The 27,322-nt window shown below is 53.3% G+C and overlaps 2 protein-coding genes across 5 annotated transcripts; one reads left to right on the forward strand and one right to left on the reverse strand.

Annotated features, from left to right (window-relative positions):
- Positions 1 to 241: 241 nt before the first annotated feature.
- Positions 242 to 26,768, forward strand: CUNH12orf43 (chromosome unknown C12orf43 homolog). Of its 4 annotated transcripts, XR_003436691.1 has the most exons (9): positions 242 to 1,649; positions 3,775 to 3,817; positions 3,997 to 4,095; positions 6,860 to 6,933; positions 7,027 to 7,038; positions 7,475 to 7,565; positions 8,078 to 9,248; positions 16,843 to 17,026; positions 23,320 to 26,768. XR_003436691.1 is itself a non-coding variant. In XM_027124546.1 (7 exons), the coding sequence occupies exons 1-7, from the start codon at positions 1,526 to 1,528 to the stop codon at positions 8,424 to 8,426; spliced, it is 792 nt and encodes a 263-aa protein (XP_026980347.1). In that variant the 5' UTR covers positions 242 to 1,525; the 3' UTR covers positions 8,427 to 9,633. The 4 variants fall into 4 exon arrangements, 2 of the variants coding, with proteins under 2 accessions (XP_026980347.1, XP_026980348.1); XR_003436692.1 differs by lacking the exon at positions 16,843 to 17,026; XM_027124546.1 differs by lacking the exons at positions 16,843 to 17,026; positions 23,320 to 26,768 and having other exon boundaries at positions 8,078 to 9,633.
- HNF1A (HNF1 homeobox A) lies at positions 10,559 to 25,788 on the reverse strand. Its single transcript, XM_027124548.1, is given in 10 exon segments — positions 10,559 to 10,686; positions 12,004 to 12,201; positions 12,204 to 12,353; positions 13,490 to 13,681; positions 14,447 to 14,648; positions 14,780 to 14,931; positions 15,859 to 16,100; positions 16,542 to 16,728; positions 18,176 to 18,375; positions 24,947 to 25,788. Coding segments are annotated over 10 exon segments (1,980 nt in total). The 5' UTR covers positions 25,276 to 25,788.
- Positions 26,769 to 27,322: the final 554 nt, after the last annotated feature.

A 27,322-nucleotide genomic window follows, 5' to 3' on the forward strand; every position in this document is an offset into this window, starting at 1 on the left:
AATAGATGACTAATAAGAACCTGCTGTATAGCACAGGGAATTCTTCTCAATACTCTGTAATGGCCTATATGGGAAAATAATCTAAAATGAAAAAAAAAGAGTGGATATATGTATATGTATAACTGATTCACTTTGCTATACAGCTGAAACTAACACAACATTATAAATCAACTATACTCCAATATAAAAACAAACAAACAAATTCCCTCAACTCCTGCAATACACACACAAACAGTACCTAATTGTCCAAGGATGTAAGGAAAGTAATAGCATCTTTAGCATCAAAGGACATCATGTGATCAGGTTTACTCCAATCAACCCATTAAAAAGTTTGCTTTTTCCCCCCTCCCCTTTGCCCCACTTTCTAAGGGACTACTCACCGTAGGGGGGAAAAATGTACTTTATAATTGGTTCTCAATAGTCTCTGGGCAATTTATCAATAGCAGCCTGTTTCCCACCTCTTTTTGCCTTCAGGGGCGGAAAGAGTGCCTCCTTTCCATGGAGCAGACAGGTGAGTCCATCCCACACCCTCTGTATCCTTTATAAAGCCCAGTATAGCCCACATTGTAGGTAGTGGACCAATTCTTGTTTAATAGAATGATGAATAAGTTACCTTCCTCTCTTTCATGATAGGAAAGCTGAGGCCAGAGAGTTTATTTTTAAAAAATTTTGACACACTTAGCTTCAAAGATAAAACACAAAGAAAAGCATTCCAAAGACAAAAGTGATTTTGTTCATATTTTATATTGGAGTATCTTAACTGTGGAGATTCTAATGTGTCGGTCCTGGGGGGATCTTACGAGTCAGTATTTTAAAGTTTCCCAAATGTTTCCGATGTGCAGGTTGAGTGAAGTCCTGAGCTAGAAAAACGCAGAATGTTTCCCAAACCATATTGTGCAACAGAATCACCTAGGATAGTGCCTCTCAAACTTTAATGTGCACACAAATCACTTGGAGATCCTGTTTAAATGCAAGTTCTGATTCAGGAGGTCTGGGCTGAAGCCAAGATTCTGCATTTTCTAACAAGCTCTGGAGTTTGCCGGTGCTGCTGGTTCACGGATTATACACTGAGTAGCAGCAAGGCCCTAGGATGTTGGAGGAAATACAGATTCCTGAGTCCCACTCTCGGGGATTCTGATTCGCCTAGTTTTTAGTGAGACTCAACAATCTGCATTTTAAAAAGTTCCCTAAGGTGCTCTTGATGCCCAGACGGATTTACCAAAACCTGGGAACCAATCCTGGCTCATTAACCCCTTGTGTGACCTTAAGCAATTCTTTCCTCTCTAGAGGTCTCATTTTCCTCCTCAAGGATAGATAAGTTGATTTCTTAGGCCCTTCCAGCTCTCACGTTTAAGGAAACCTCCATAACAGTTTAGGACCAATGGCGGCCTGAGTCTGAGAACTACAATCCCCACAATGCGCTGTGCTGCTCCGCTCCCTTGTGGGATCTTGAAAGAGGATCGCTCCTGGAGGCACTCCCCACAATCCTTTGCGGTGCTTCAAGGTGGCGGCGCCCACTGGCGCCATGAGCGATCTGGAGAGCAGCAGCAGCAGCAGCGATGCGGAGGAGCTGGACCGGTGCCGCGAGGCGGCGATGCCGGCCTGGGGCTTGGAGCAGCGCCCGAGGGGCCCGGAGAAGCCAAGAGCCGGTAGGGGACTATGTTCGGGGAGTCTGGCCGAAGGGCGCAGGATCTTCCCCTGCGGCCTGAGGATGGATGGTGAAGAGGGAGTCCCTGGAATTAGACTTCTTTCCGCGAGGAGGCTCCAGGGCCTGGGTGGGGTTCAGAGTCAAAGCGCGGACAAGTTCAGCAGGGAGGGTTGTTCCATTATCCCCGTCAGAGAAACCAAGTCACCTGAATGTCTCTTGACTTTGCTTCCCTGGGTCCATCTTAACTGTCGCACTCTGGGCAGCCCACCACCTCTCCGAGGTGCCTGCGACCCTTACTGGGTTTTCGCGTCCAGCCTTTCCCCGCCTCCAACACTTTCTCACTCCCTGGGGCTGCCAGCGAGCTGTGTCCTACACGTCTCTCTGACCGTGACTCCCTAGTGCCTTGGAAATAAATCCCAAACCCCTTAACTTAAGGGTACCTAATCCCGGACAAAATCCAGAGGGTCCGTGAATCTGAATGGGAAAAATATTTCATCTTTACTTTCATTAATCTCTGTTTGAAATTTAGCATCTCTTTCCATCATGCATGTGAACAACAAGCCACAGTAGTTTTGGCAATACCTGTTACTTTGTCTTAACAAAAGTCGCAGATTTTCAAATCCCATTACAGTCTTTGCAGATACATCAGAAATATTTTATTCATAATAAAATGTTGAAAAAAATTATTTCCACTCATCCCTGCTTTTAAAATTACAGTAATTTTTAGACCCATCAGTAGATCTTATTTAATACATTAACGAAGAAGCACATATATTAATACTATCCCAAATTTGGCTTTTTACTATTAATGATAACTGAATTTCAGTATCATTGGTTTTCTTTGTAATCCTATGTGTGACATTTTTTGCATCTAAAACATTCTGAGAAGGGATCCAGGCTTTACCAGACTGCCAGAGCAGGCCATGGCAAAGAGCCCCTGCTTTTGTTGAAAAGGACTTACAAGCCCTTTGGTAATCCATTCCCTGCCTGCCTGTCCCTTTTTGCCTTCCTGCCATACTGCACACTTCCCGTAGGTAGGCTCCAGACCATACTGTGGGCACCACAACTCTGCAGTTTTCTTTTCATTTTCTATAGGCAGAAATGCCTTTCCATCCCCATCACTTACTAGCAGTAAGAAATTTGGGCAAGGTACTTAAATCTCACTGTACTTAAATTTCCTCATCTGTAAAGTGGGGGTAAAGGTAGTACCTAGCCCGTAAGGTTGAGAAGGAACTGAGATGATGTATGTGCAGTGCTTGGCGCACATTAAAGGCCCAATAAATAGCAGCAATTGTGTGATCGGTCTCTTTTCATGGACTGCTTTCCCCCTCCTGTCTGACTCCCATTCATCCTTTAATAATACAGCTGAGATACCATCTCTTCGGGAAAGCGGGGTTACATGCCTTCTCTCCACCATCATCATAATTTGTGTGATTCCCTTCGTATATAATGCTTTCCTTTCTTCTACAATTGCCTCTTTCTTTATCCTGTCTTTTTTCCTTTCATCCCTGCATCCCCAGCACCTAGAGTCAACTCTGGCCTGTACTTGATCCACAAATATTTATTGAGCGAGAGGTTACATGATGTGAACTTCACGAGGGCTGGTATCCCTTCACCATGGTATCCCCAGGGCCTACACAGTGGTCAGGAAAATAGTTCTTAAATAAATGAACTTGCCGGAAAGGCACCTCTAATGAATGTGGAGGCTGAGACCACAGCAAGACTCCCAGTCCAGTGATCAACATAACTGAGCCCCCTTCTTCTCTCTCTTCCACAGCACTTAGCACACAGCCAAGCACATAGTAGGCACTCAATAAATGCTGGAATCAAATTACACTTGCTTGTCCAGCATGGTGGTTAAGGGGGGGGCCTCTGGAGCCAGATGGCCTGGGTCCTCATCCCAAATCTGTCGCTTATTAGCTGTTTGACCCTGGCTAAGCTATTTTACATCTCCTTGCCTCAGTTTCCTCTTCTGCAAAATGGGGATAATGGTAACCCCCACCCCATGGGGTCATTGGAAAGATTCAATGAGTTATACATGTAAATCCCATAAAATAGTGCTCGGCACACAACTGATGCTATAGTCATTTCTTCTATAAATGCTTTGGTGTTCGTTATTTTCACAGGTGCTGCAAATACTCAGTTGCCAACCACCCAACCGAGCCTCAGGTACTGTGCACTTTGGGTTCACATTTCACGCATTCATTCATTGATATTGCTCCCCTGCTGTGTGCCAGAGGCTATTAGACCCTGGGATGTCGGTGCGAACCAGACACATGTCTTCCCCACCCTCATAGGGGCAGCTTCTGAGCTGGCAGGAAGTGAGGTCCTTTTTGTGTGTGTTGTAGGCACAAGGTGGATGAGCACGAACAAGACGGCAACGAGCTGCAGACCACCCCTGAATTCCGAGCGCACGTAGCTAAGATGCTGGGAGCCCTGCTGGACAGGTAACCTGCCCTTATTCATTAATACGAAGAGTAAGGGCTCCCATGGCCTGGAAGCTCAGAGTGTGTAAGTCGGCATCGCGGCAAGCATGTGGCATCTGTCACCTCATCGCTTCATAATCACTCTACCATGAAGGTCCTATCGTTGTCCTTCTTCTCTAGATGTGGCAACAGGCTCCCCTCTGTGAGAGGAAGCATTTGCTTGAAGTCACAGGGAGGAAGGAGCAGAGTGGCTTTGACTCCAAAGGCCCTGCTCTTAACCACTGTGCAATCCTGCTACCACGAGAGGAAGAGGGGAACCCGAGCTCATTCCCTCTGCAAGAGGGCAAGGGACCGACTGAATTCCTATTTCTTGGGTGCTTTCTGTATGCCAGGCACTGTGAGAATACAATCTGTAAAGATCCAGGGCAGCATTCCCAAAATAGGTGCCTAGAAATGCGAGTCCAGAGTGTGGCTCTTGACAAAAGGGGTCCAACAGCAAAGAGGTGGAGAAACGCTGCACTCTGCATACCCCCATGCCTGGGAGATTTAGATTCCTAATAGTGTGTTCAAGGCCCTGAGAAGTCCTGCAGTAAAGAGACCTGTGTAACTTTGTTTAGCCCAGCATCTTGTGAATTCATTTGGCCACAATGCCTCTGTTCCATGGATGACTGATGGCGTGTCATGGGACGTGTTCTGGGATACGCTGGTCTACATCCCCACTTGACAGAGCCCTAGCAGGGTTTTTGTTGTTGTTGTTGTTGTTTAATATTTATTTGGTGGCACCGGGTCTTAGTTGCCACTCCAGGGCTCCTTAGTTGTGACATGCAAACTCTTAGTTGCAGCATGCATGTGGGATCTAGTTTCCTGACCAGGGATCGAACCCGGGCCCCCTTCATTGGGAACGCGGCGTCTTATCCACTGTGCCACCAGTGAAGTCCCCAGCCTAGCAGGTTTTGAAAAGGAGATTGAGGGTGTTCAGGCCATAGTCCTTCAATTTGAAGTAGTCATTGAAAAAGGACAAATTAGCCTTCCCAAAGTGCACACCAGCTGCTCTTCCCAGACAGAATGTTGGGCCAGGCCTCAGCAGCCTGCACCCTCATGGCGTTAGTGCCAGTCCTCCAACCTGGGAACGTGTTAAACATGTTTAGGAAGGTCAATTAGCATCTCAACCCACGAGAGCGGTTTTTCTCCATGATGGTTCGGCTTCAGGGTGACCAGGGCCTGCCTGGCATTGCAGTGATCCACAATGGATGCTTCCCTAGGTGGAAATCCAACAGGATGCGGGTTACACGCGGTCAGGATATTCCCTGCAGTGTTCCCATATTTCTCTCCAAAGAAATGATACTCCACTTGGTCCCTTGTGTTAGATCAGGGTTTCTCATCTTGGCACTATGGACATTTTGGACTGGATCGTCCGTGGTTGTGCAGGGCTATACCGTGCATGTAGGATGGTTCGCAGCATCCTTGGCCTCTACCCATGTGATCCTAGTAGCGTCTCTCCACCAGCTGTGACAACCAACTGTGTCTCCAGTCATTGCCTGGTGTCCCCTGCAGACCAACGTTGAACCACTGGGTTAGATACTACCCAGGTCAGGGGCGGTGCCCAGTTGGGCCAGACCGCGTCTCCGCTCCCTCTCCCCAGACCGCGTCCCACACAGGACTTCGGGGAGGCCTCTGGCACCTACAGAAGGCAGTTAGGAGAAGCACCCAGTGCACTGCTGTGTTCGCTGCGAGGATGTTGCTGAGAGTGTCGGTCTCTGCGGTGCGTGTGAGGTGACTGCCCCGACAGCATTCCCCCAAGACCTGCTTCCTGGTCTCATCAGTTCTTCCCACTCTCGCTGTGCTTGTAGAGAAAGGGGGTCCTGTGAAGCTCATTGCTTATCTTGACAACAGTAGTCATCTTCAGCATCGTTGTAGCTGCTGTTTACTGAGCACTGGCTTGCAGCCAGGCTCTGTGCTCAGGGCTTGGTATCCACTGTCTCATTTAATTCTTGTGACAGCCCTCGGAGGCGGAGACTCTTATTACTCGCAGTGTAGAGACGGGTAACAAAGGCTCAGAGAGATGAAGTCCCTTGTTAGTAAGTGACAAAATCAGGATTCAAAACCCAGGTCTGAAGTCTGGAAAAGGTCGGTGGGTTGTAGCAAAGTCAGTTTCCCAGTTGTGATAATGGACCCTAGTTACACGCAGTGTCACCAGAGGGAGAAACGGGGTTGGGGGGAGTCCGTGGATCTCCCCGTATTATTTCTTGGCACTGTAAGTCAATCTACAATTAGCTCAAGTTTTTAAAAATTTAAAAAAAACAAACAACAACAAAAAAAACAGGTCTGCCCTGCTCTAGGAGCTGACCTCTGAACTGTTTTTTTCTAGACTGGTCATATTTCCCTTTTCGTGCTTGCTGCCAGGAAGTTCAGAACAAAATGTGTACCCTCTGTCTAGCAAGTGTGTAGGGCTTCCTGGCCACACGTCTGGCTCTTTCTGTCCTTCCTGCTCTTGTTTTCTCTTTGCCTTATTTGAAATTGCACTCATTTTGTTGTACTGTGAGTATCTTCAAAACTTCTTCAGCACTTTATGGAATAAAGTAGGGTTTAAACCAGTGAGGCATCGCAGTTTGAGCTGGCACTATGGACATTTGTGTCCCCATCAGGCCGGGGTGCTCTCCGCCTTTGCACTTAGTATCACATTACCCTACCCCCTCCACTTAAAGGGAGAAAGGCAAGTTTTAATTAAAAAGAATTTTCATTGTTACCTAGAATCTCATCTTAAATCCACCATCTCTTCCCTTAGCTCCATTACCATCTCAGAAGTAGTGAAGGAGCCAAGAAAGGCTGAGGTACCGAGAGGCGTCCTGGAGGATGATGGTGAGCGGTTATGCTTTCCTTTATTAAGCGCCTCCCGTGAGTCTGGAGCTGGGAAATACGTTTTTGGCATTTTATCTTCTTTCATCCCTGCAGCCCCTGTCCGAGGCATGTATTATGGTGATCCTGTTCACAGGGGGGAATCGTGAGGGGACTGGATCTCTGAGGAATGCAGACACTGGCCCGAGGTGACCCTAAGCAGGAGCGCCTAGCCACTGCACCCTGCAGCCTCTCCCACATGGGTCTCTGTCCCCTGCCCAGCTCATTAGCCACTCTGCGAGCTGCCTTAGGCGGGAGGCTCAGCTGCTGATTCCCTGAAGCCTCTGAGGGCTTGCTGACTTGATTCGGCAGCCGGCATCCCCTCAAGCACCCCATCCTCTCACTGCAGCAGGTAGCAAGTGTGCCTCTCATCCCACGAGGCACCGTTTTGTAGTTAGACAGGAGCGATGCCCGCTGGACTGGGAGCTCCTTGAGGGCAGAGACGGGGCAGCCTCGGCCCCTGGGGTGCCCCGGGCGGTGCTGACTCCGCCCCTGTGGGTTGCAGGCTTCCGCCTTTTCTTCACGTCCATCCCTGGAGGCCCTGAGAAGGAAGCTCCTCCCCAGCCCCGCCGGAAACGGTTGCCTTCCAGCTCCAGGTGAGATGGCACACCCACTCCTCCAGTTCCCTCGTTGTTGCCTGTGTTCTGTCTTGGCCAGTCCCCCTGCCCCCGAAATAACCAGGCCAACTCCAGTAAGGTCCAGGCCCAGAAGGAGCCCTGTCAGTAGCTGGGGAAATAGTACCTCAGTGGGCGGGGGAAGAGTTTCCACTGGCCGTTGGCTTTGGATGTTTACTGCTTTTCGAGCACCCGTCTTGTGCCGGACACTGCACTCCTGGGACATCCCTGTGAGGCCTGGGCTCTGTTAAGATCCCCAATTTATAGATGAAGACACTGAGGGTCAGAGAGGTTAAGTCACAATGTGAGGTCACACAGCCGTGAAGCAGAGAAGCCAGTATTGGAACCCAGCTCTGCCTCACTGCCAAGCCTGAGTTCTCCAACTGCCACCCTCTGTCTGTGGCCACTCTCTGGTGGCTTGGACAGAGGCAGCGAGAGGTGGCTTTGGGGCCCCGTCCTGACTCCAGCTGACCCGGCCTGCACTCCCGTTGCAGCAGCGAGGACGGCGACGAGTTGCAGCGCTGCCGGGAGGCGGCTGTGTCAGCCTCTGACATCATCCAGGAGTCCGCCATCCACGGCCCTGGCAACATGGAGAAAAAGGCAAAGAAGAAGAAAAGGAAGTGGAAAAAGAAAGCCAAGGAGGACAACACCAACCTCGCCCCAGCGGCCACCACCGCAAGCAAGACCGCATCTGGGGAGCAGGGAAGGGAGTCCGCCGGGCTCAACGGAGACCAGGCACTGTTTGGGACCAAAAAGAAGAAAAGGAAGAAAAAGGCAAAGAGGGCCAGTGAGACCTCCCCGTCCCCGCCAGCAAAAAGCGCAGCAGCTGTGCCTGCAAACTGAGCCCCGCCTGTGAGCACGGGGCCCAGCTCAGGCAGCTACGGGGGACAAGGCATGTCCAAGCTCCGCCTCCCTCTCCAAGTGCAAGGACTTGGCTAGCAAGTCTAGACGTCGCCCATGACTGGGGCTGGCCCAAGGGTCGGGGCAAAGAAGCGGTTGTAGGGCGAGCAAGGCCTGCCCTTCTGTGCTCCCACTGGGGCTGGGGCAGACCCGTGGTACCAGAACATTCTGTGGTCTCAGGAAGAAGGAGGAGCCTCCCAGTCATTGAAGGCTGATGGCCAAGTGGTAGAGCTTCCGCCTCCTCAGCCTGGTGTGGGACATGACCTGAAGAAAACGAGGGAGGGTGTCTCCGAGATGCCAAGCCCCAGGAGGAGTTTTGTGCATCTCCCTCCAAGCCACACAGACCTGATATAACATTGTCTGGAAAAGGAGAGAGATCCCTGCCTCCACCTGGTTTTCCAGAATTTTCTTTCTTCACATTGTGAATACACCATGCATGATCATGTCTCTGAGCCAACTGGATAATTGAAAATAAATTGTCGAGGGACCCAGAATGTAACAGAGGGATTTGGGTGCCGCCCTCGTGTCTGTGCTGAATCCTGATGAGCCACTATAAGTAAGCATCACACAGGAGGGGTCCTGCCTACACCCCCAGAAGTGTTCCCCTACCCCAGCGTCAAGACTTCAGGAAGTGTCACAGCACTCGTGGCCTGGGGGATTCGTGGACCCATGTATCCTGCAAGAAGGAGCAGAAGTTCAAGGTGAAGGTGAAGTGCTGGCTTCGTTGCCTGGCCTTGGAGATTCGGCAAAGCAAGGAAGACAGAGGTGGGATGTGAGAGCATGTGTGCCGGCCCCATCCCTCCTTGGGCTCCTGGTCTCCTTCCGTCCCCCCGAGCCTGCCCAATCCCATCTGGGCAATGTGTGGACAAGCAAGACGTTTCAACATGTTCCTCATTTACTTTACTAAGAGTTAAATAAATGTACAGGCTCGCCCTTAGCCAGCTGCAAGCTGCAGGGGATGCCAGTTCCCACCGGCTCCTTCCTCAATCCAGGATGGAGGCAGTCCACTAGGGCTGGGTTGTCTGCAGCAGCCCCAGGGAGATGAGCCCTTGGTTGGCATGGCTCCCTTGTCCCTCAGGACCTCAGCCTCCCCGGGGTGGGGGTCTGTGAACGCCTCCCCTCAGCTGGGCGCCAAGCTTCCAGGCGGCAACCTCTCCTCTGGTCTCGCCTCTCTTCTCCCTCTGGGCCCCTCAGCTCTGCCAGCTGCCCCGGCCTTACCGCCTTCTGAGCTCAGCAGCTTCTCCCCCAAAGCAGGGAAGGGTCTGCTGCCCCCCGACCTTGACTTGGCACCAGGCATAGAGTCATGAGTCTCCCATAGGAGCAGGGACAACACCTAGGCCTGCGGGAGTGGGGGGCTTTCCAGTAGAGGTGAGATGTCAGGCTGACATCAGAAGGTGTGATGCGCAGGGGGACAGATGTCCAAGAAAACGGGAGGTCATGGCAGCCGGGGAGAGGGATGGCTCAGGATGAGGGAAGCTGGGGAGGCCTGCTTGCCCCAGGCCCTGGCACAGAGGAGCCACTCAGGCGATGCTTATGTGAGGGGGGACAGGTGGGTCCAAATGCGTGTGCGGGTTAAAAGCAGGAAGGGGGGCTGGGTGGAGTGGCCTGATTGGGGCACAGGTGACAGAATGGGGCCACATTGACCTGTGACCTCTCTCCCAGCTACACAGGCTGGTGTCCTGAGAAGTGTGGCCGGCAGTTCCCTGCGGGGTGCCAGGGATCTCCACAGGCCCGGCCTGGGGGTACCAGCGTCCAAGGCTGCCCCCTTCCGTTCCAAGTGACAAGATTTACCCTGAGCAGCAGGGACAGTCCCTCCCGAGTCCCACCAGGAACAAGCTCTGCTTCCAAGCTCTGCACGGTTCCCTCTTGTGCACTGAAGCAGCCCTCCTCGGGTTGGGGCGCCTCGGAGCACCCCCTTTTTCTGAGGGGAACAGGGTGGGGACTGAGGCACAGTTTTCCAGGGAAGAGCAGCAGCCTGGGGGCAGTGAAAGTTTTGCAGGCTCAAATGTCTTGGTCACCCCTCCAGCAGGCTGTGTAGGCTCCAGGGCCCATCCCCTGGGAGGCCGTGTCCATGGTTACTGGGAGGAAGAGGCCATCTGCGTGGAGATGAAGGTCTCAATGACGCTGTGGTTGGATGGCAGCAGGTGGCTATGGCCGTTGGTGGAGTCGGAGCTCTGGTACAACACCAGGCTGCTGGAGGACACTGCAGAAGCAGAGGAGGCCGCTGGCTGCCTGCCACGCCCGTCCCGACCCCTCCCCGCCCACCATCCCTAAGGGGTGCTCGGGATGGGAAAGTGGCACCTCGCCACCTCCTGAATCTCAGCAGGTGACCGGACCCCAGAGTCACACCTCTGCCCTCGGGCCTTGTTAACCCCCTGCCAGGCTCCAGGGCCGCGAGGGAGTGGCCTTCCCAGCACATTTTAGTGGGAACATCACAGAAGCGCTGGTGAGCTGGTGTTGTGGTTAGTTTTATGCGTTAGCTCGCCTGCCTTTTAGTACCCAGTCATTGAGCCAAACCCCAGCGCAGGCGTTGCTGTGCAGGTATTTTGTAATGTGGTTAACACCTACGTCAGTTGACTTTAAGTAAAGGAGAGTTCCCTTGATAATGTGGGTGGCCCTCATCCAATCAGTTGAAGGCCTCAAGAGCAAAGGCTCACAGTCGTATCAGCCAGTTCCTTAAATATATGTGTGTGTGTGTGTGTATTCCTATTGGTTCTGCGTCTCAGGAGAACCCTCAAGAGAGCATGAATGGGCTTTGAGTTTGGACCTGGGTTCAGGTCCTGGCCCCACTACCTAGTGGCTGTTGGAAGCGCTACCAAGTCCCTCTCCTCCTTGAGTGCTTTCTCATCTGTAAAACGGGGATGCCAACACACATCTCATGGGTAGAGCACAGAGCCTGGACCGTGGAGCCCTCAGTGACTGTCCCTATAGCCACCAGGGCTGGATGGAGGATGCTGAAGCTCACACTTAGCAAGTGGCTGCCCTGGGTCTCAAAGCCCGGCAGCCTGACTCCAAAGTGCCTGCTCTTCACCCTGACGTTGTGGGCTGCAGACTCAGGTCTTCAGGGAATGGAAATGTGTGGGTTGGGTGGGACGTGGTGGGCTGGAGAGCCCGCACTCTGTGGTTGCCACGGGGCAACACGAGTCCTTCCGACTTTGCAAGAGGAGCCAGAAGTCTATGAAAGCTCTTAATTTTTAGCTGTTGGCAACGAATTCAAAAAAATGCTAAACCCTGAGCTAAAGCAACACATCCATGAGTCACTTCTGGTCCCCAGCAAGCCCAGTTCTTACCTCCTGATTACCCCCTACCACCTCTTCCGGTTATCTTTTTCCTCAACTGAGTTAATAGATGTTCTTGTGAGACAGGCCCATTTCCTGTGGTTTCACACCCCCCTCGGCTCACTTCAGGGGAGCACAGGTGCCCCCTCGCATTTACCCCTTCCCTGCCCCCCATCTGCTGCCCACGACTTCCTCCCCAGCTATGGGGACGGTGGGGGGGGGGGCAGGGAAAGGCCACTCACCAGTGGGGCTGGCGCTGAGCCGATGGGTGGGCTGCAGGTGCTGGATGCCAGCAGGGTCCTGGCTGGGGATGTGGATGGTGGCAGCCTGGGACGCTGGTGTGTGAAGCCCGGACTCACTGGAGGCCTCAGCGTCTGAGGTGAAGACCTGGCAGAAGGGCAGCTCTTGAGCCCCCAGGGTGTGCGCTGGGGCAGGACCCAGGGAGGGGCCGGGGCAGGCCTGGGCCTTACCTGCTTGGTGGGCGTGAGGCTGGCCAGGGCGCTCAGGTTGGTGGTGTCGGTGATGAGCATGGTCTGCGGAAGCAGGCCCGTGTGGGTGTACTGGGCCACCTCGGGCTTGTGGCTGTAGAGGGCTGGCCGGGAGGGAGGGAGAAGAGAGGAGGACACAGACTTGGCACCTGGGCTGGGCTGGACCCCTCCCAGGAGGGCCTCAAGGTGGGGGGCTCGGGGAAATTGGGGTGTGGGCCTGGTGAGCAGCCCAGTGGGGCAGTGGCTGGGGACTCAGGGCTGATTTCCAAAACTGGGAGCTCCAGGTAGAGGGGTTGGACGTTCTCCCCAACCGCAGGGGCCTGCTCCACCTGTCTCGGTGGAGAGGAGCCTGGGCGAGGCCGGGAACCCAAACCCAGCTCCTGCGGTCACCTCGAGAGGACAGGTGTGAAGGGCAACGGGAGGCACAGGTGCTGTTAGGGCACTAAGTACCGGCCTTGGAGGGAAAGGCCAGGGCTCCTGTTAGGGGTTGAGGAGGGGGCAGCATTTCTGCATCTCCAGGACCCCTCTCCACAGTCTAACCCAGAATTTCACCTGCAGTCTCCAGCCCCACAAATACAGACACACATGCCAGTAGAAAACAACATAAATCACGTATTCTCACATGGACTCAGATGAAAACACAACCACCCACATACACGCATAAATGGTGCCCTCAACCAAATACACAGATGTTCAAGTCCACAGGCCCTCATCCAAGAGCCCAAGTTCCAGAAAGGTCTGAGAGCCAACAGGTTTTTGTCTGGTTGGCACTAGAGCTCATTTGGTGGCAAAATCTGACCTGAACCTGATGTGAGGCTGAGTCTTTATTAACCCACTTCGTGGAATTCTACCTTTTGCTGCAGGAATCATGGTGTTTGATGACAGGGTGTTGCCCCAAGCCCTGCTGGGAGTGTTGTGTCATTCATGGTGTATGCACCTTTCTAAAAGCTGAGAAATACATATGGCCCCAAGGGCACACGTGCGTGTGCACATACAAACACCCACTCACACAAACCCATGTGCGTGCACACGCAGCCACATGGGTTCACACACTGAAACGTATTCCAGCCCACAGACGCTCACCTGAGCACCCGCAGAGCCCCCGTCACAGAAGCATTCACACTTGAATCAGACACACACACAGACCACAGCATCTGCTAAGACGTCCTCTTCCCCTGGGCTCAACGACAGCCAGTCTCTCCCACCGCCTCCCCCAGCAGGGGGGCTGAGGGGTGCTCACCATGGGGGCTCTGCAGCTGGGCCATGGTGGCCATGAAGGGGCTCTGGGCCACGTGGCTCTGCACGGAGGGCATGAGCGGCTGCTGGTAGGAAGGGTGCAGAGGCTGCGAGAACTGGACGGGCTGCAGGGTAGTCAGGCTGCTGCCCATGCTGTTGATGACCGGCACGCTCTGTGCCTGCGTGGAGGCCAGGCCTGGAGCGGGAGGGGCAGGAGTCAGCCAGACCTCCTGCCGCCTCCATGGCCTCCCCAGGCCCAGCCCTGACCCCCAAGGGCACCATCCCTCCCTCCTAGGGCCAGTGGGTAGGAGGGGGGGACAAGGTAACCAGGTAACAGCCTTGTACTAGGAACCTTCACTAAGTTACAGCCCTGGCAAGTTAACTCCCTCTCTGAGCTGCTAGCTCGTCATAAGGGCAGGGGGTGTGTCAAACTAGGGTCCCTGGAGCCCTGGGGTTCCACAACGATGCAAAGGCCCTGGGGCTTAACTCTCTGTACCCGGCTCCCAGCAGCTCCCTGTCTGTCTTATATATTGAGTTTCTGCATAATGGTTCTGAATAAAGTTTTTCTGGGCTTTTTTAAAACAAACTAAAACCTAAAACCTAGAAAACTTCAGTTCCCCTTGCTCTGCTCTGTTTTCCCATAGCTGTTTTCCCTTTTAAGGTACTATATAACTTATGTATTGGATTGGCCAAAAAGTTCGTTCGGGGCTTTCTGTAAGCTGTTGGGAAAAACCTGAACCAACTTTTTGGCCAACCCATATTCTGCTTATTGTCTGCCTCCCCACTTGGGTGGCTGAGATTTGGGGCTGTTCGGTCCACTTGTGTATCACCGGTGGAGCACGGAGTGGGCACTCAATAAATACATGAAGGAATGAGTCCCAGTGGTTCATCCTGCTCCTGGATTCTGTGGGAGCCCCATGAGCCCCTCACCCAGATACCCCCGTCCACCCCACCAGCTTACCAATGACCAGGGTGGAGGCGCCCGTGTTGGTAAACGTGGGGCCCAGGGAGGCAGGCTCACCAGGCCCTATGGCCATGACCCCGGGAAGCGAGGCCATGATGAGGTTCTGGGGCTGCTGGTTGAGGCCCGGGGATGTCTGCTCCAAGCTGTGCAGTGCTGTCAGGGTGCTGACAGGGGGCAGGGGGCCCCCAGTGGCCGAGACCTTGGAGGGGAAGCCAAACTGAGTCAGGTGGGGTCCCACCCTACCTCCCTGGGGACTGCTCCAGAATCTTCCAGCCAAGGGGAGATTGGCGGGGGGGGGGGGGTGGGGGAGAGATGGGGCGGGACACTCACCAATTTGGCTTCTGTGCTCAGCAGACTGTGACTGGGCTCCAGACCCGTGGGGGACACTTGATGCAGGGGTGCAGACACTGTCACCAAGGGACCACCACTGCTTGAGGGCACTTCCGCCCCCTCACTGGTTGCAGGCTGTCCATAGCGCACTCCTGGAGCGGGAGCAGTGTCCAGCCTCAGCACCCCACTTCCCTGCCCGCCTCCATGGCCCCCATCATTCCAAACTGCGTTGGTTTGCGCAGACCCCCCACCCCATCTTTATGCAGACTTTGCTTGAGTGTCCACTTCCTGCCAGGCCCTGTGCTGGTTGCTTCCAACTCCTTGAACACAAGTAGGTGCTCAATAAAAGACAACTGAGCCAGGGACTTCCCTGGCAGTCCAGTGGTTAAGACTCTGCGCTCCCACTGCAGGGGTCACGGGGTTTGATCCCTGGTCGGGGTAAGATTCCGCATGCCATGCAGTGCAGTGTGGCCAAAAAAAAAGACAACTGAGCCAAACTGAATTGACGGTAATGAAATTAAACCACAGCAAACTTGAGTTGAATAGAATGATTTGGAATTAGTTGAATGAAACTGAGTATCATTGAATCAAACCAGAAATGAATTGAGTTTGATTGAGTCAAATTGAATCGAATTGGATTGAAATTGAACTGATAGAAAATTCACTGAATTTCCTTGAAATGCATTTAGTTAAACTGAATCAATTGGGAATTGGATTGGATCAAACTATTCCAAATTTAAATGAACTAAATTAGATTATAATGAGTTGAACTGAATTGAATTGAATTGAACTGAGCTGAAATGAATTGAGTTGGTTTGATCTGGAATGAGTTGAAGTAACTGAAAGCAAGTGAGGGTGGAGTGGATGGAATGGAGTACAGTGGGCGAAGCTGAGTGGTCAATGGAATGGAGAGGAGTGGAGTGGAGAGAACAGTGCAAATAGAGTGGGGTTGGAGCTGTAAGGAAGTGCTAAGAGGTTTGGGTGGCTGCTGCCACTGGGGTGGTGCTCCCCAACTCTCCCACCCACCCCCATATTCCCTCTACCCACCGTCCCAATCCCCCTGCCCACATGGCACTCACCGTGGACCTTACCAGGGGAGAGGGCCGGTGGGGGCAGGCCAGGGGAGCCGTGGGCAGGCAGCGCAGGGCCTGGGCCTGGCCCTGGTGGCGGCCCGCTGTACGTGTCCATAGCCAGCTTGTGCCGAAAGGCTTCTTCCTTGCGCCGATTGGCAAACCAGTTGTAGACGCGCACCTCTGTGACGAGGTTGGAGCCCAGCCCCTGCGCCTGTGAGGGTGACACCCCCCTCTGGATGCACTCCGCCCTGCAGAAATGGCCACTCATGAGCCTCTGGATCAGGCACAGAAGAACCCTCCCCTGGGGCTGGGGGGAGAGTTCTGAGAAGTAGGGCTCTACCTGAGTATTTGCTGAGGCTGGCAGACCTGGGTTCCGAGCCCAGTCTGCTGTGCAACCTTGAGCAAGTGACTTAGCCTCTCTTAATCTCTTCAGTTATAGAGTGAGCCCAGTAAGTGTAGGGTTGTAGTGAGGATGAGTGAGACGAGCAGCCACTCAAGGGCTGCTTGGGTCGGTGGCGGGGTGGGTGCCAGGAATGGAGCTAGGTGTCAGACACTGAACAGGAGCTGAGAACTCCTGGGCCAACAGCAGGAGCTCTCAAAACCTGGGGAGCCTCCCTCAGGACCCAGAGCCCCCCTCGCCTTCCCCCAGCCCAGACCAAACCAGCCCTGCTGACCACCAGCCATTCTACCTGTTACACTCCTCCACCAGCGCCTCCCGCTCCTCCTTGCTGGGGTTCTTCTGCCTCTCATAGGCCTGGAACAGGATCTGCTGGGATGCTGGGCCCCATTTGAAACGGTTTCTCCGACCCTTCTTGGTTGGTAGCTCATCGCCCGTGGGCTCTTCAATCAGCCCACCCTGCCCTGCGTGGGTGAACTCTGTGGGCACAGAGAGCCATTAGCAAAACACTGGCCAATCCCACCTTCCAGCATTGGTTCACCATGCTGGAATTGGTTCACCTAACCATGCCCGTGGTTCTTTCTCATTCCTAGGATGCTGAGCCAGAGGAGCTTACAGCTAGAACTTAGAAATCATCTAATCCAGTGATGACAGACACACAGCACACACACCACCCCTTTCCTAACCTGTGTCCAAGGGAGACATCACTAATCAACCCCTGCGTACTTTGCTACCGGGCCAAGATATAATCTCACAGTCCTCAATACAAGGCTCCAGGTAAGCATCAGCATTTGTTCACATTTGACACATATGCCATCCCATTTTATAGATGAGGCATCTGAGGATCAGGGAGGTTAAATATGTTTCCAGGGTCGCACAGTAGAGCAGAAACTTGAACTGTATCTCCCGAGTAGATTCCGCGCTATTTTCAACATTGCAGACTTGAAAATCAAGCTTAAAGTATAAGTATTAGCCAGGAGAGAAGAGACCCAGACACTTTCTCAGCTGGTTCTTTGGCAGGAGGCCAGTTAATGGCGCCTCCAAATAACAGAACAGCTAGTAGCCCTTCAAAGAGCAGGGGAAATATGTATATGGCCAGTATATACATACAGTACCCCTGGAAGGTTACGTATGAGACCAGGAATGCCAGTGGCTGCCTTAGGAGAAGGACACCTAATTTTTGTTGTAAAATCTTTACTTCTATTTTTTTATAAATTCAGTGTGTATTACCTTGAAAACCTGGATAATTATAAAAGAAACATCAAAAAGATTTTTTTTTTTACACTTAGGCTCAAAAGTGTGGAAGTGCACTTAGGATTTTGTGGGGTATGAGGACCGGGTTCCCTAAGCACACACCTCACCTCGGAGCCTCTACTGCCCTTCCTTCTGCCTGAAACCCCATCCCTGCATCTTCATGGGTCAAAATTCAACTCACACTTTAAGACTTAGTCAAAAGATCATACTTCTAGTTGATCCTTCCTGATGCCCCTGCCTCCCTGAGGAAGAGGTTATTCTCTCCTCCTCCACCAGCTCAACCTTGGAAGCACTTTCTGTAGTGCCCTGCCCTGGGCCTGGCGCACGGTGACTGCTCCATAAACTCTAGCTTTTGTTGCTGGCGTTATCACATTATAATACTTGTCTCACCGAATCATAATGATTTGTACTCCTGCTTCCCCTCTACGCAGGGAGCTCTTGGAAGGCAGGGGCCCAGTTCACCCACCCAAAGAGGATGCCCAGACCAACCCTCCTCCCCTCCCCCAGAGCGCCTTGCGCAGAACAGCTGATACATGCTGGTTGAATCCTCCCGACTTCCTCTCAGTCTGCCTGTCCGAGGAATGGGGTGGGAGGCTTCCAGCTTCCACCCTCGAGCTGCGGGTAGTCCCAGGCCCTGCCGGGAAGACAGGGCTGCAGTCGGTTATTACTTACGCTGGGCCACCTCTCGCTGCTTGCGGACATACCAGGTGTACAGGGCGGCTCGCTTCTGTGTCTTCATGGGGGTGCCCTTGTTGAGGTGCTGGGACAGGTGAGATTGGTTGAGGCCGGTGGTGTCGACCACCTCCCGCTGCGGGATGTTGTGCTGCTGCAGGTAGGACTTGACCATCTTAGCCACACGCCATGGGTCCTCCCTGGGGGTGGAGGCAGGGGGACAAGGACAGCCTGCTCAGCCCAGGGTGTGTGCTGGGAGCCCTGTCTGCCTGGGGGGTGAGGATGGTAGATGGAAGCAGGCGCGGAGCCCAGGAGCCTGTACCTAGACTCAGGGACAGGAGGTATGGGCACTCATGCCAGGACACAAGGACATGGGGACAGAGACTTGCAGACACATACACATGGCAGACATGTGGACACAGGCCCCAACCAGTCCCACACAGACATAGGAACAGATAAAGGTTTCGAAACACAGAGACATGGATACAGATGTAGACAAGAACAGACTCCCCCGGGAAGCTGCACAAGCCAGATGGGGAGGGCACTCATCTTCGTGTCTCCTTTAAAGATTCCCCCCCGCAATTCTACCTAGAAATGTTATTTGTGGCTGTGTCTTAACCACTGTGATAGACTATAACACCTGGAGGGCAGGAACTGTCTGGTTCTCAGCACCCAAAATAGGCCTGACATAGAGTGTGCCCTTGGTGAAGGCATGAATGAATGAGTGGATGTGTGGATGGATGGATGGATGGGTGGGTAATGGGATGGTCAGTGCATTGATGGTGGATGGTGGGTGAGAGGATGGATGGATGGATGGATAGATGGGATGTTGATGGGTAGATGTTAGATGGATGGGTGGATGGGTGAGTGGATGGATGGATAGATGAGAGAGATCTACTGGAAAAAAATTTGGGTCTGAAAATGAGAGAAACATGATTCTCCCACATTACATCCAGGGCCACTGAGGCTCAGAGCACTGTGTCACTTGTATCTCTTGCCGAAGGTCACAGGGTTAGCCCAGTAGTGTCCCACCCCAGCTTAAAGGATTTGGTTCTAAGTCAGTCTGTCAGATAAAAATCACATAGCATCAAAACGCCTCCTGAAAATCTGCACTAAACCCTAGATGGTGACGCAGCCAGTCTCCCCACAGCACTGAGGCGGGTGGCTAATTTCTCAACAGAGTCCCAGGTGAAGGGGTTAGGGGCTGGCATCCCAAGGCCTTGTAAGAAAAATGAGCATGTCTGAGCACGGAATCCCACTCTGTGGGCTCAGTTCTCTCACTCGAGGGATTCAAGGGGACCTGAGGCCACCTGTGGCTCAATCTCCTGTTCTCCGCTCACTGTGGGGAATGGAAGGGGTCAGGTTGCCTGTACGATAGAAATTCTTCTCTCTCCCTCTTCTGCTCTGTCTCAACCCTCCTCTCTTCCCTTCATCCTCCCTTGAGCTTCTATTACAACCATGTGTCAGATACAACAGTGCTGAAACAGGCAGAGCTGGGATTTAAACCCAGGTCTGTGTGATCCTAAGCCTGTGTCCCCACAGCCTTGATGCAGCAGTTTGCTTCTAGAATTGAGGCATATGTGACAAATGGCATGTGTAGGAAGTGATTCATCTCCATGTCGTTTGCCACAGCCAAAGATTGGAAACAACCTAAGCGTCCAGCAAAAGGATGCTGATTAACCAAATTGCATGCCTCTGTACAATGCAGCCATAAAAACCCACTGAGAAAGCTCTGTACAAGCCCAGATGGAACAGTTTGTGTGGTAGGCCTGTTGTGCTATGTGTGTAAAATTTTGAGTGGGATAAAAGAAGATTGCTACCTATTTGCTTGGTTCACATGAAATACCAGAAGTATACAGAATGAACTGGAGTCACGGATCGGTTGCTGGGGACAGGGTGAGAGGGGAGGGTTTTCTCTGTTACTCTTCTGTACTTCATAAATTATGTATCAATAATATAGTATCATATAATATGCTACATATGCATATATAATGTTTAAAAGTGAATTGTGAAAAAAAGAAAAGAAAAGAAACCCCCCAGTGCTCTGAAGCCCACCCCACACTGCCTTCTCCCCTGGCCCTTCTCTCTTTCCTCAAAGAACCAGTCTCGCCTGCGTCCTTGGCAATGCCCTTCCGAGACATGAGGGCACAGAGCCTTTCATCCACTTTGGCCCTCTGACTTCCTCCTTTTTTTATCAGCAGTTCCCATACAGGCAGGGAGGAATGGAAGGTGGGGACAGATGTAGTTGATCAGCAGTCGGTCCAGCAAAGTCCCATTTGTGTAGAAATGATAGCCGTGAGAATTCATGTTTCTTGAGTACTTATGGTGAGCCAGGTAAGGGCTGGTCATTTAAATCTTACAATAACCCTAGGAAGTATGCCCATTTCACAGGTGAGAAGACTGAGGCTCAGAAAGGTGAACACTTGTCCAAGGTGACTTCGCTGGGACTCAAGAATATTTCACTTTCCTGAACCCCCCAAACTCTCCCCAAGCCCTATCTCCCTGCTTTCATAGGAGCCTCACCTCCCCCGGTCCCCGGGTGCCAGTCAGAGCTGGGAGGGAAGGGCAGGACAAAGTCCAGCCTTGTGCTCCATGGCAAACATGTTTATCTGACTCCAGGGCTGGGCTACCCGATGGCCTCTCTCCTCCCCCAACTGCAGTCATCACCCTCCTGAGAGATCCTCCCTCCCTCTGTCTGTTCTCCAGAGAGAAGGAGCCCAGTCTTCCTTCAACAGGGCCTCTCCTGGCTCAAACTAAAGATTTACTGTCTGTCTCTGTCCTTCTGACCCCATGTGTCTCTATCTGTCTCTGTTTCTCTCACTCTCTCTCCTTCTGTCTCTGTGTCTCTCTGTTTTCTGCTCTCTTTCTCTCCCCCCCTCCCCACACACACGCACAGTCTCCAAGAATATGGCTCTTTGTAGGACATTTTCCCCAACGCAGAACTAAGAGGCCAGGTCTCCAGGCATCTCCTGCTTTCACTCTAATGGGTTTGAGAGTCGAACCAACCTGGGTTCAAATCCCACCACTGCGGCCTCGCGCCCAATGTGCATGTGGCCCGCATCTCCCCTGTAACACAGCGGGAAATTCACGCCTGCCTCCCTGTTCTCTATTGGGAGAACTGAATGAGTGTCTAATAGGACTGAAATGCTGAGGACAGGGCCAGGCACACAGTAAGTGCTCAGTAAGTGGAACAATATTGTTACCATCATCATCATCAGCAGCAACCTAGTCCTGGGACCTCCAGCCCCACAGCAGAGGGAAGAGGGCCCGGGAAAGGTGAAGGTCTGCCCACAACCCCCTCCTCCCGCCTCCTGCCAGTTCTAGGGTCAATCAGAGGTTCGAGGCTTTGGGCCTCTTGCTCCCTGGCCCGTGGGGTTTCAGTGGATCCAAGGCTTCAGAGCTGGGAGACCAGCCTGAAGGCCACTCATCCGGAGGGGGAGCTGAGTTCTCAGTGTGAATCCCAGCTCTGCCACTCACTCTCCGGGTGGCCCTGGGAAGTTTCTTAACTTCTGTGCCTCAGCTTCCTCAACTGTGATAGGGAGCTAATAATATTTCATAGGTTGCCAGGAGGAGAAAACAAGCTTAATGCACTTGTAAGCGCTTCGTGAGTCCTCGAGCACTACGCGGAAGTGGTCGATGGTGACATTAACAGCAAGAATGACCCAGGAGGGTAAAGAGGGAGATAAATGTATCAAGGACAGGCATGCCACCTCAGGGTGCTGTGCAAAGTGTGGGATTAGGAGGACCTGGGTCCAAGTCCTGGCCTTACTGCTTTGTAAGAGTTACTTTGGGCAGGTCACTTTGCCTCTCTGAGCTTTAGTTTGCTCATCTGTAAAATGGGACCACTGATAATAGCAACTGTTCGTTGCACTCACATGCTTACCCTGTGGGTAAGCGTTATGATCAGCTCTGCCTTGCAGAGAACACTGGGACTCAGAAAAGTGAAATTGCCTGCCTGAGCAGAGCTGGGGTTCAAGCCCAGGCAGGCTGGCCTCAGTTAGGGATGTCAGATTGCCCCACCTTGGCCACTGTCTTCCTGGGTCTCAGTGCCTTGGTGCTGCCCAATGGAGAGGACCAGAGACCCTCAAGATTGAGTTTGAGCTGCTCAGGGACAGGAGGGCCCAGGAGGACACTGAGGAAGGAGCCCTGGGAACGTGTTACTCCCTTGGCCATTACAGCAGACATCCCCGGGGCTCAGAGAAGCCTAGTCCCTCATTCATTCATGCTGTGTGTCAGCACTGGGGTGTATATCAGGGGTCTGAGTGGTGAACAAGCCTCTGGAAGAGCTTCTGTTGTCATAGCAGGAGATAGAAAACAGACAAGGTAATAATAGGTAATGATAAGTTTCAGGGGAAAGTCAATGGAAGTAGTGGAAGAGGGAGTGACTGTGGTGGCATTTGAGCAAAAAGAGAAGGAATTGACCGTAGGAAGATCTGGAAAGAGGGTTTCGGGGAGAAGGTACAACACATGCAAAGGCCCTGAGGTGGGAATCAGCAAAGTGTAGTGTAACTGGAGGAAAGTGAGGGAGGGAGGGAGGTCCCTCAGGAAGAGATCAGGGGATCAAGACAGGGAGTTTGAATTGTACTCATTGTCCGGGTAGGGAAACGGAGGCAGGAGGAGAAGAGACTTGCCCAAGGTCACACTTGGTCACACTTGGCTTCCACGGGAAGCCCTGCCTCTTCACCATCCTTTCCAGCCTCAACCTCCCCCACTGGCCAGGGCTTCATGGGGGTCCCCCACCCCTCTGCAGCCTGTGCCCTGAGGCTCAAGGCCCCACTTTTTCCCCTTGGGGCGTTTTCAGATCCCTTTTGTTACCTGAACAATAAGTAACCCAGGTAGTTAGTTATAAACCCCGCAGGAACAAGGAGCTGGTTGATAATTTATAGCAACATCTCAAATTTAAATGGAAAGTAAATAGCATGCTGTTAGCATTAAAGAAAACCCAATCGGGGCGGGAGGCAAGCACTCCAGCCTCCTTGCAGCTTGGGGCGCCTCGCTCTCTCCCCAGCCCATTCTCCCAGCTGCGTGTCAGCCCCTCTTCCCTCCCGGCTCTGCTGGTCCGCTCCACTCTGCTTCTCCAGGCCTCTCTCTCCATCTCCCCTGACGCCCTGTCTCTTCCTCCATGTCTCCCCTCTCTCCCTCAGCTTCCAGGTCTCTGCTGGTCCCCAGGGAGCACTTTGACCCCTGCTTCCCGCTCGAGTGCTGTGGATCAAGCCTTTCCCTCCACCCATCATCCCACCAAAGGGGCTGCTGATCAAGAGGCCCCACCCAGCCAGGTAAGGCCTTTGGCACTCCCTGCCCCCACTCCCCCCCGAAAGCCCCCAGTCCCATCTGGGGCGCTGAGCAGGTCTGGCCCTGCCCCACCCTTGTCCGGGTTGCCCTCGCCCTGGGTCTGGAGATGCCAGACTCTGCCCCTCCCCTGCAACGCGGCAGGGCCCTTTGCCCTCCTCTTCCTGCCAAGTCAGGGGGCCCTGGCTACTCCCCTGCCTCCTGCCCAGGCCCTCACAAGGCCTGGCAGGCCCTGAGAGCTCCCTGAGGCAGGGATCCAGCCCTCCCCAACCCCAAGCTGGGATCAGGACCTTGGACAGAAAAGAGGTGGTCTTTGGGACTCTTGCTCAGAACCCCCAGCCACCCCCAGCTGGCCCCTGGCCCCGGTCATGGTGACTGAGGGCACCAAAGAGAGTGGGTGTGGAGCCCCAGCTGGGTGGCCTTAGTCCAGCTCTGTCCCCCTCTGAGCCTCAGTTCCCTCATCTGCGGAGCAGTTGTCCCCAGGTGCCTCCAGAATTCATCTCAACAGTACCCGAAATGATACCTGTGAAACCTCAGCACGTGCCCATCTGGCTGTTAGGATAGACGTTACAGAGCCTTAGGGGAGGGGCAGTCCCTGCAGCCCCCAGGTTCCCCTTCCCTCACCTCCAACCTCCCCCACCCCTGCTCCGTGTGAAGTTGGTTGGCTCAGGCTTCCCCAGGCTACCAGCCCTCCAAGTTAATGATCACAGGCCTTATCAGAGCCTTTTGCCATTTATAAATTTATAAAACAAAAGAGAAATAATAAAGCCCGTGGGTAATTAGTAACCAGGTCAGCTCTGCTGAGGAGAGGGGAGGCATCGGGCTCAGACCCACCCAGTTCTCCGGGAGATGGGGAGCCAGCCAGTGGGTGGGGTACAGAGTGGGGAGGCTTCTAACGGTACCCACTGGTGAGGGGCATGGCCTGAGGCTGTGCCGGAAAGGGGAGCAGCTCCCTTCCTAAGGCTCCATTTCCCTCAGGTAAGAAAGACCTGGGTTCTGCTGGCTGAATGCTTAAGTTCCGGGGAGGCCAAGCGGGGCCCCCAAAACCCCAGCCTGGGCTCCCCCTCCCCACTGGTGCATCTGGGTGCCTAGCAGGGAAGTTGGGATTGGGGGAGTAGAAATGGGCATGGTAGCTAAAAATTCCCTGCCTCCCCACCCCCGTTGTCCAGGGACTAGAATCGTGGACTCTCGTGCTTTGTCCCCATCTTGGGGCTCCCCTGGGGCATGCCCCACTTCCCAAGCACCGGGCTGAAAGCCTTGGCTCATAGAGACTCGGGACCCTGCAGAGGGCCGGGTCAGGGGCTGCAGGCTCCAACCTCCGAGCTAGGACCCCACCCCACCCCCGCTTCCAAGCTCTAATGGGCCCTGTCGCCCTTGCCGACAACCAGCCCATGGGACTCTGGACTGGCAAGGGCTGGTCAGGAGCCGAGGCTGGGCCCCTCCGGGCTCCTTGGGAGCTGGGGACAGGGGAGGGGTCCTTACTGCAGCAGGGTCTCCACCACGGCTTTCTGGTGGGCTGCCTCCTCGGGGCTGAGGTTCTCCAGCTCTCTGAGAATGGGCGGCGTGAAGTCTTCCCCCTCGTCGTCCGTCTCGTCCTCGGAGCCCCTCGTCTCCCCCAGCCCATTGGGCAACTCGGCCAGCTCCCCTCGACCGCCGCCACCACAGGACTCCCCCTTGTCCGGGGGACCGTCTCCGGCCAGCAGGTAGGGCCCCGGCTCACCCAACGCCTGGATCAGCGCCTCTTTGCTCAGGCCTGACTCGAGCAAGGCCGCCAGGAGCTCCGTCTGCAGCTGGCTCAGTTTAGAAACCATGGCTCCACTAGCGCGGGCCACGCGACCCAGGGCCACTGAGCCGGCCGCCTCCCGCCCCCCCGGCGTGGGCTGGCTCCGTGCTGGCCGGCCAGCAGGCAGGCCCAAACCAGGCTCCTTGCGCCCGCTGCCCCCCCAAACCCCACTAGCCAAGCCCTGTGGGCACCCCCAACCCCCAACCCTGGCCCCAGTGGCCAGTGAATCAGGGCCCCTGCCCGCTCTGTTTACATTGGAGCTGGGGAAATTCTCCAAGGTTCATATTTATCCATGTGCTTAGCGAAGGGACTGAACTTTGGACTTCACCCTGCAAAGTGCAGGCCTCATGGCAGCACAGAGGGACAGGGAGCCGTGGCCTTCCATGGGAGTGGGCAGAGCGGAGGGCGGGGGAGGCAGCGGTGGGGGGCCCAGGACAGCTGGGATGGAAGGTACTGGGAGCCAGGGAGGCCTTCGGGTGACCAGCATTGGGTCCCTCCCCCAGCAACCTTGTAGGGGGCCAGGCTGAGGCAAGAGAACAACAGCCTTGGGAACAGAAGCAGCAGAGTTCTAGGCTGTCGGGTCAACTCTCCTCAAGGGCAAGACTAGGACACATCCATCTGAGGACCCCCCACTGCCAGCCCCAAAGTCTGGCCTCCCAGGAGGGAAAACGCGTCAACTAAGTCTACTGTGGGCTGGGTCTGTAACGTGCGTCATTACCTCAGTGTAGCCCCCTAACAGAGTAGGTACGGGGATTGTGCCCATTTTACAGAGGAGGAAACTGAGGCTCTGAGAGGGTAAGCAACTCGCTCAAAGTCACACAGCTAGCAGGGACAAGATTTGTGGAGTGGGAGCAGGGTGTGGCCAGTCAAGCACTTGGTGCAGGTGCAAATTTTAAGGGGATGTCAAAAAACTCAAGATGAAATCAAGATGAAAAAATATTTTTATATACTCTATTAAAAATTCAAAATTAATGCAAAACCCAGAAGAACTTAAAAGAAATGTCCACACAAAAATTTGCCTGCGAATGTTCTCAGCAGCGTGATTCACAAGAGCTAAAAAATAGAAAAAACATAAATATCCATCAGTGGATGAATGGATAGAAGAAATGTGGTCTCTCCGTGCAATGGCATGTTATTTGGCCATAAAAAGGAATGAAGTCCTGATTCATGCTACAGTAGGCATGAATCTTGAAGACATCATGCTAAGTGAAAGAAGCCAGACACAAAAGGCCACCTATTGTATGATTCCATGTGTAGGAAACGTCCAGAGCAGGCAAATCCATACAGACAGAAAGTAGATGCGTGGTTGCTGGGGGCTGGGGAGGTGGGGGTGGGCACAGGGAATGGCTGCTTAATGGGTCAGGGTTTCTTTGGAGATGGTGGAAATGTTCTAATATTGATGGGGTGATGTTACACAACTCTGTGAATTTACTAAAAACCACTGAAATTTGCAGTTTAAAAGGGCAAATTTTATGATCTATGAATCAATAAAATATACTTTTTATTAGTTTGAAAAATTAATGCCAAAAATCTGTGATGAACAAAAAATATCAAAATGTTAAATAAAGGCAGGTTCCAACCCTCACTCACCTCCTACTAATGCCAGTCCTAGGCAAAAACTCATCCCTAACCCCCACCCTTCCCTCTTCCGGTAAGAGCCTGCACAAAAATTCCTGCTGTCTGTCCCCTGGGGTGGCCCTAAGCTCCCAGAACAAGGGGTGTGCACCATTGCCTGGAGTAGGCAGGGTGGTGCTGAGGGGCTGCCCCCAGGCTGGGGCATCTCTCAGGGGTCTGCAGAGGCAGGGTCATGCTTGGCAATGGTGGAAGGGAGAAGGCGCCGTTGGCCAGAAGGCCCTCCCTGCAGGCCAGGCTAGTCCAGCAGGGGGAAAGGGGCTTCTTCATTTTTGCACTCACCTGACACACTCAGCAGCTGTGAGGCCCGTGCGGCCACTGAGCACTTGAAATGTGGCTGATGCCTCTGGCTGAAATGATAATATTTTGGATCTATTGAGTGAAAGTTTTTAATTTTAAAACTAAATACTTTAAAATTAGAAAACCTAATTTCACCTGTTTCT

Source organism: Aethalodelphis obliquidens, unplaced genomic scaffold, assembly GCF_003676395.1.
Source record: "Aethalodelphis obliquidens isolate GAN/ISIS:26980383/991018 unplaced genomic scaffold, ASM367639v1 scaffold28, whole genome shotgun sequence".
Lineage (NCBI taxonomy): Eukaryota > Metazoa > Chordata > Mammalia > Artiodactyla > Delphinidae > Aethalodelphis > Aethalodelphis obliquidens.

Bases quoted from the DNA above. Each gene is read 5' to 3' on its own strand.
- CUNH12orf43 (XM_027124546.1), top strand. From the start codon at position 1,526: ATGAGCGATCTGGAGAGCAGCAGCAGCAGCAGCGATGCGGAGGAGCTG. The intron at 3,818-3,996 runs GTACTGTGCACT...TGTGTGTTGTAG, and splicing joins ACCACCCAACCGAGCCTCAG to GCACAAGGTGGATGAGCACG. The intron at 4,096-6,859 runs GTAACCTGCCCT...CTCTTCCCTTAG, and splicing joins CTGGGAGCCCTGCTGGACAG to CTCCATTACCATCTCAGAAG.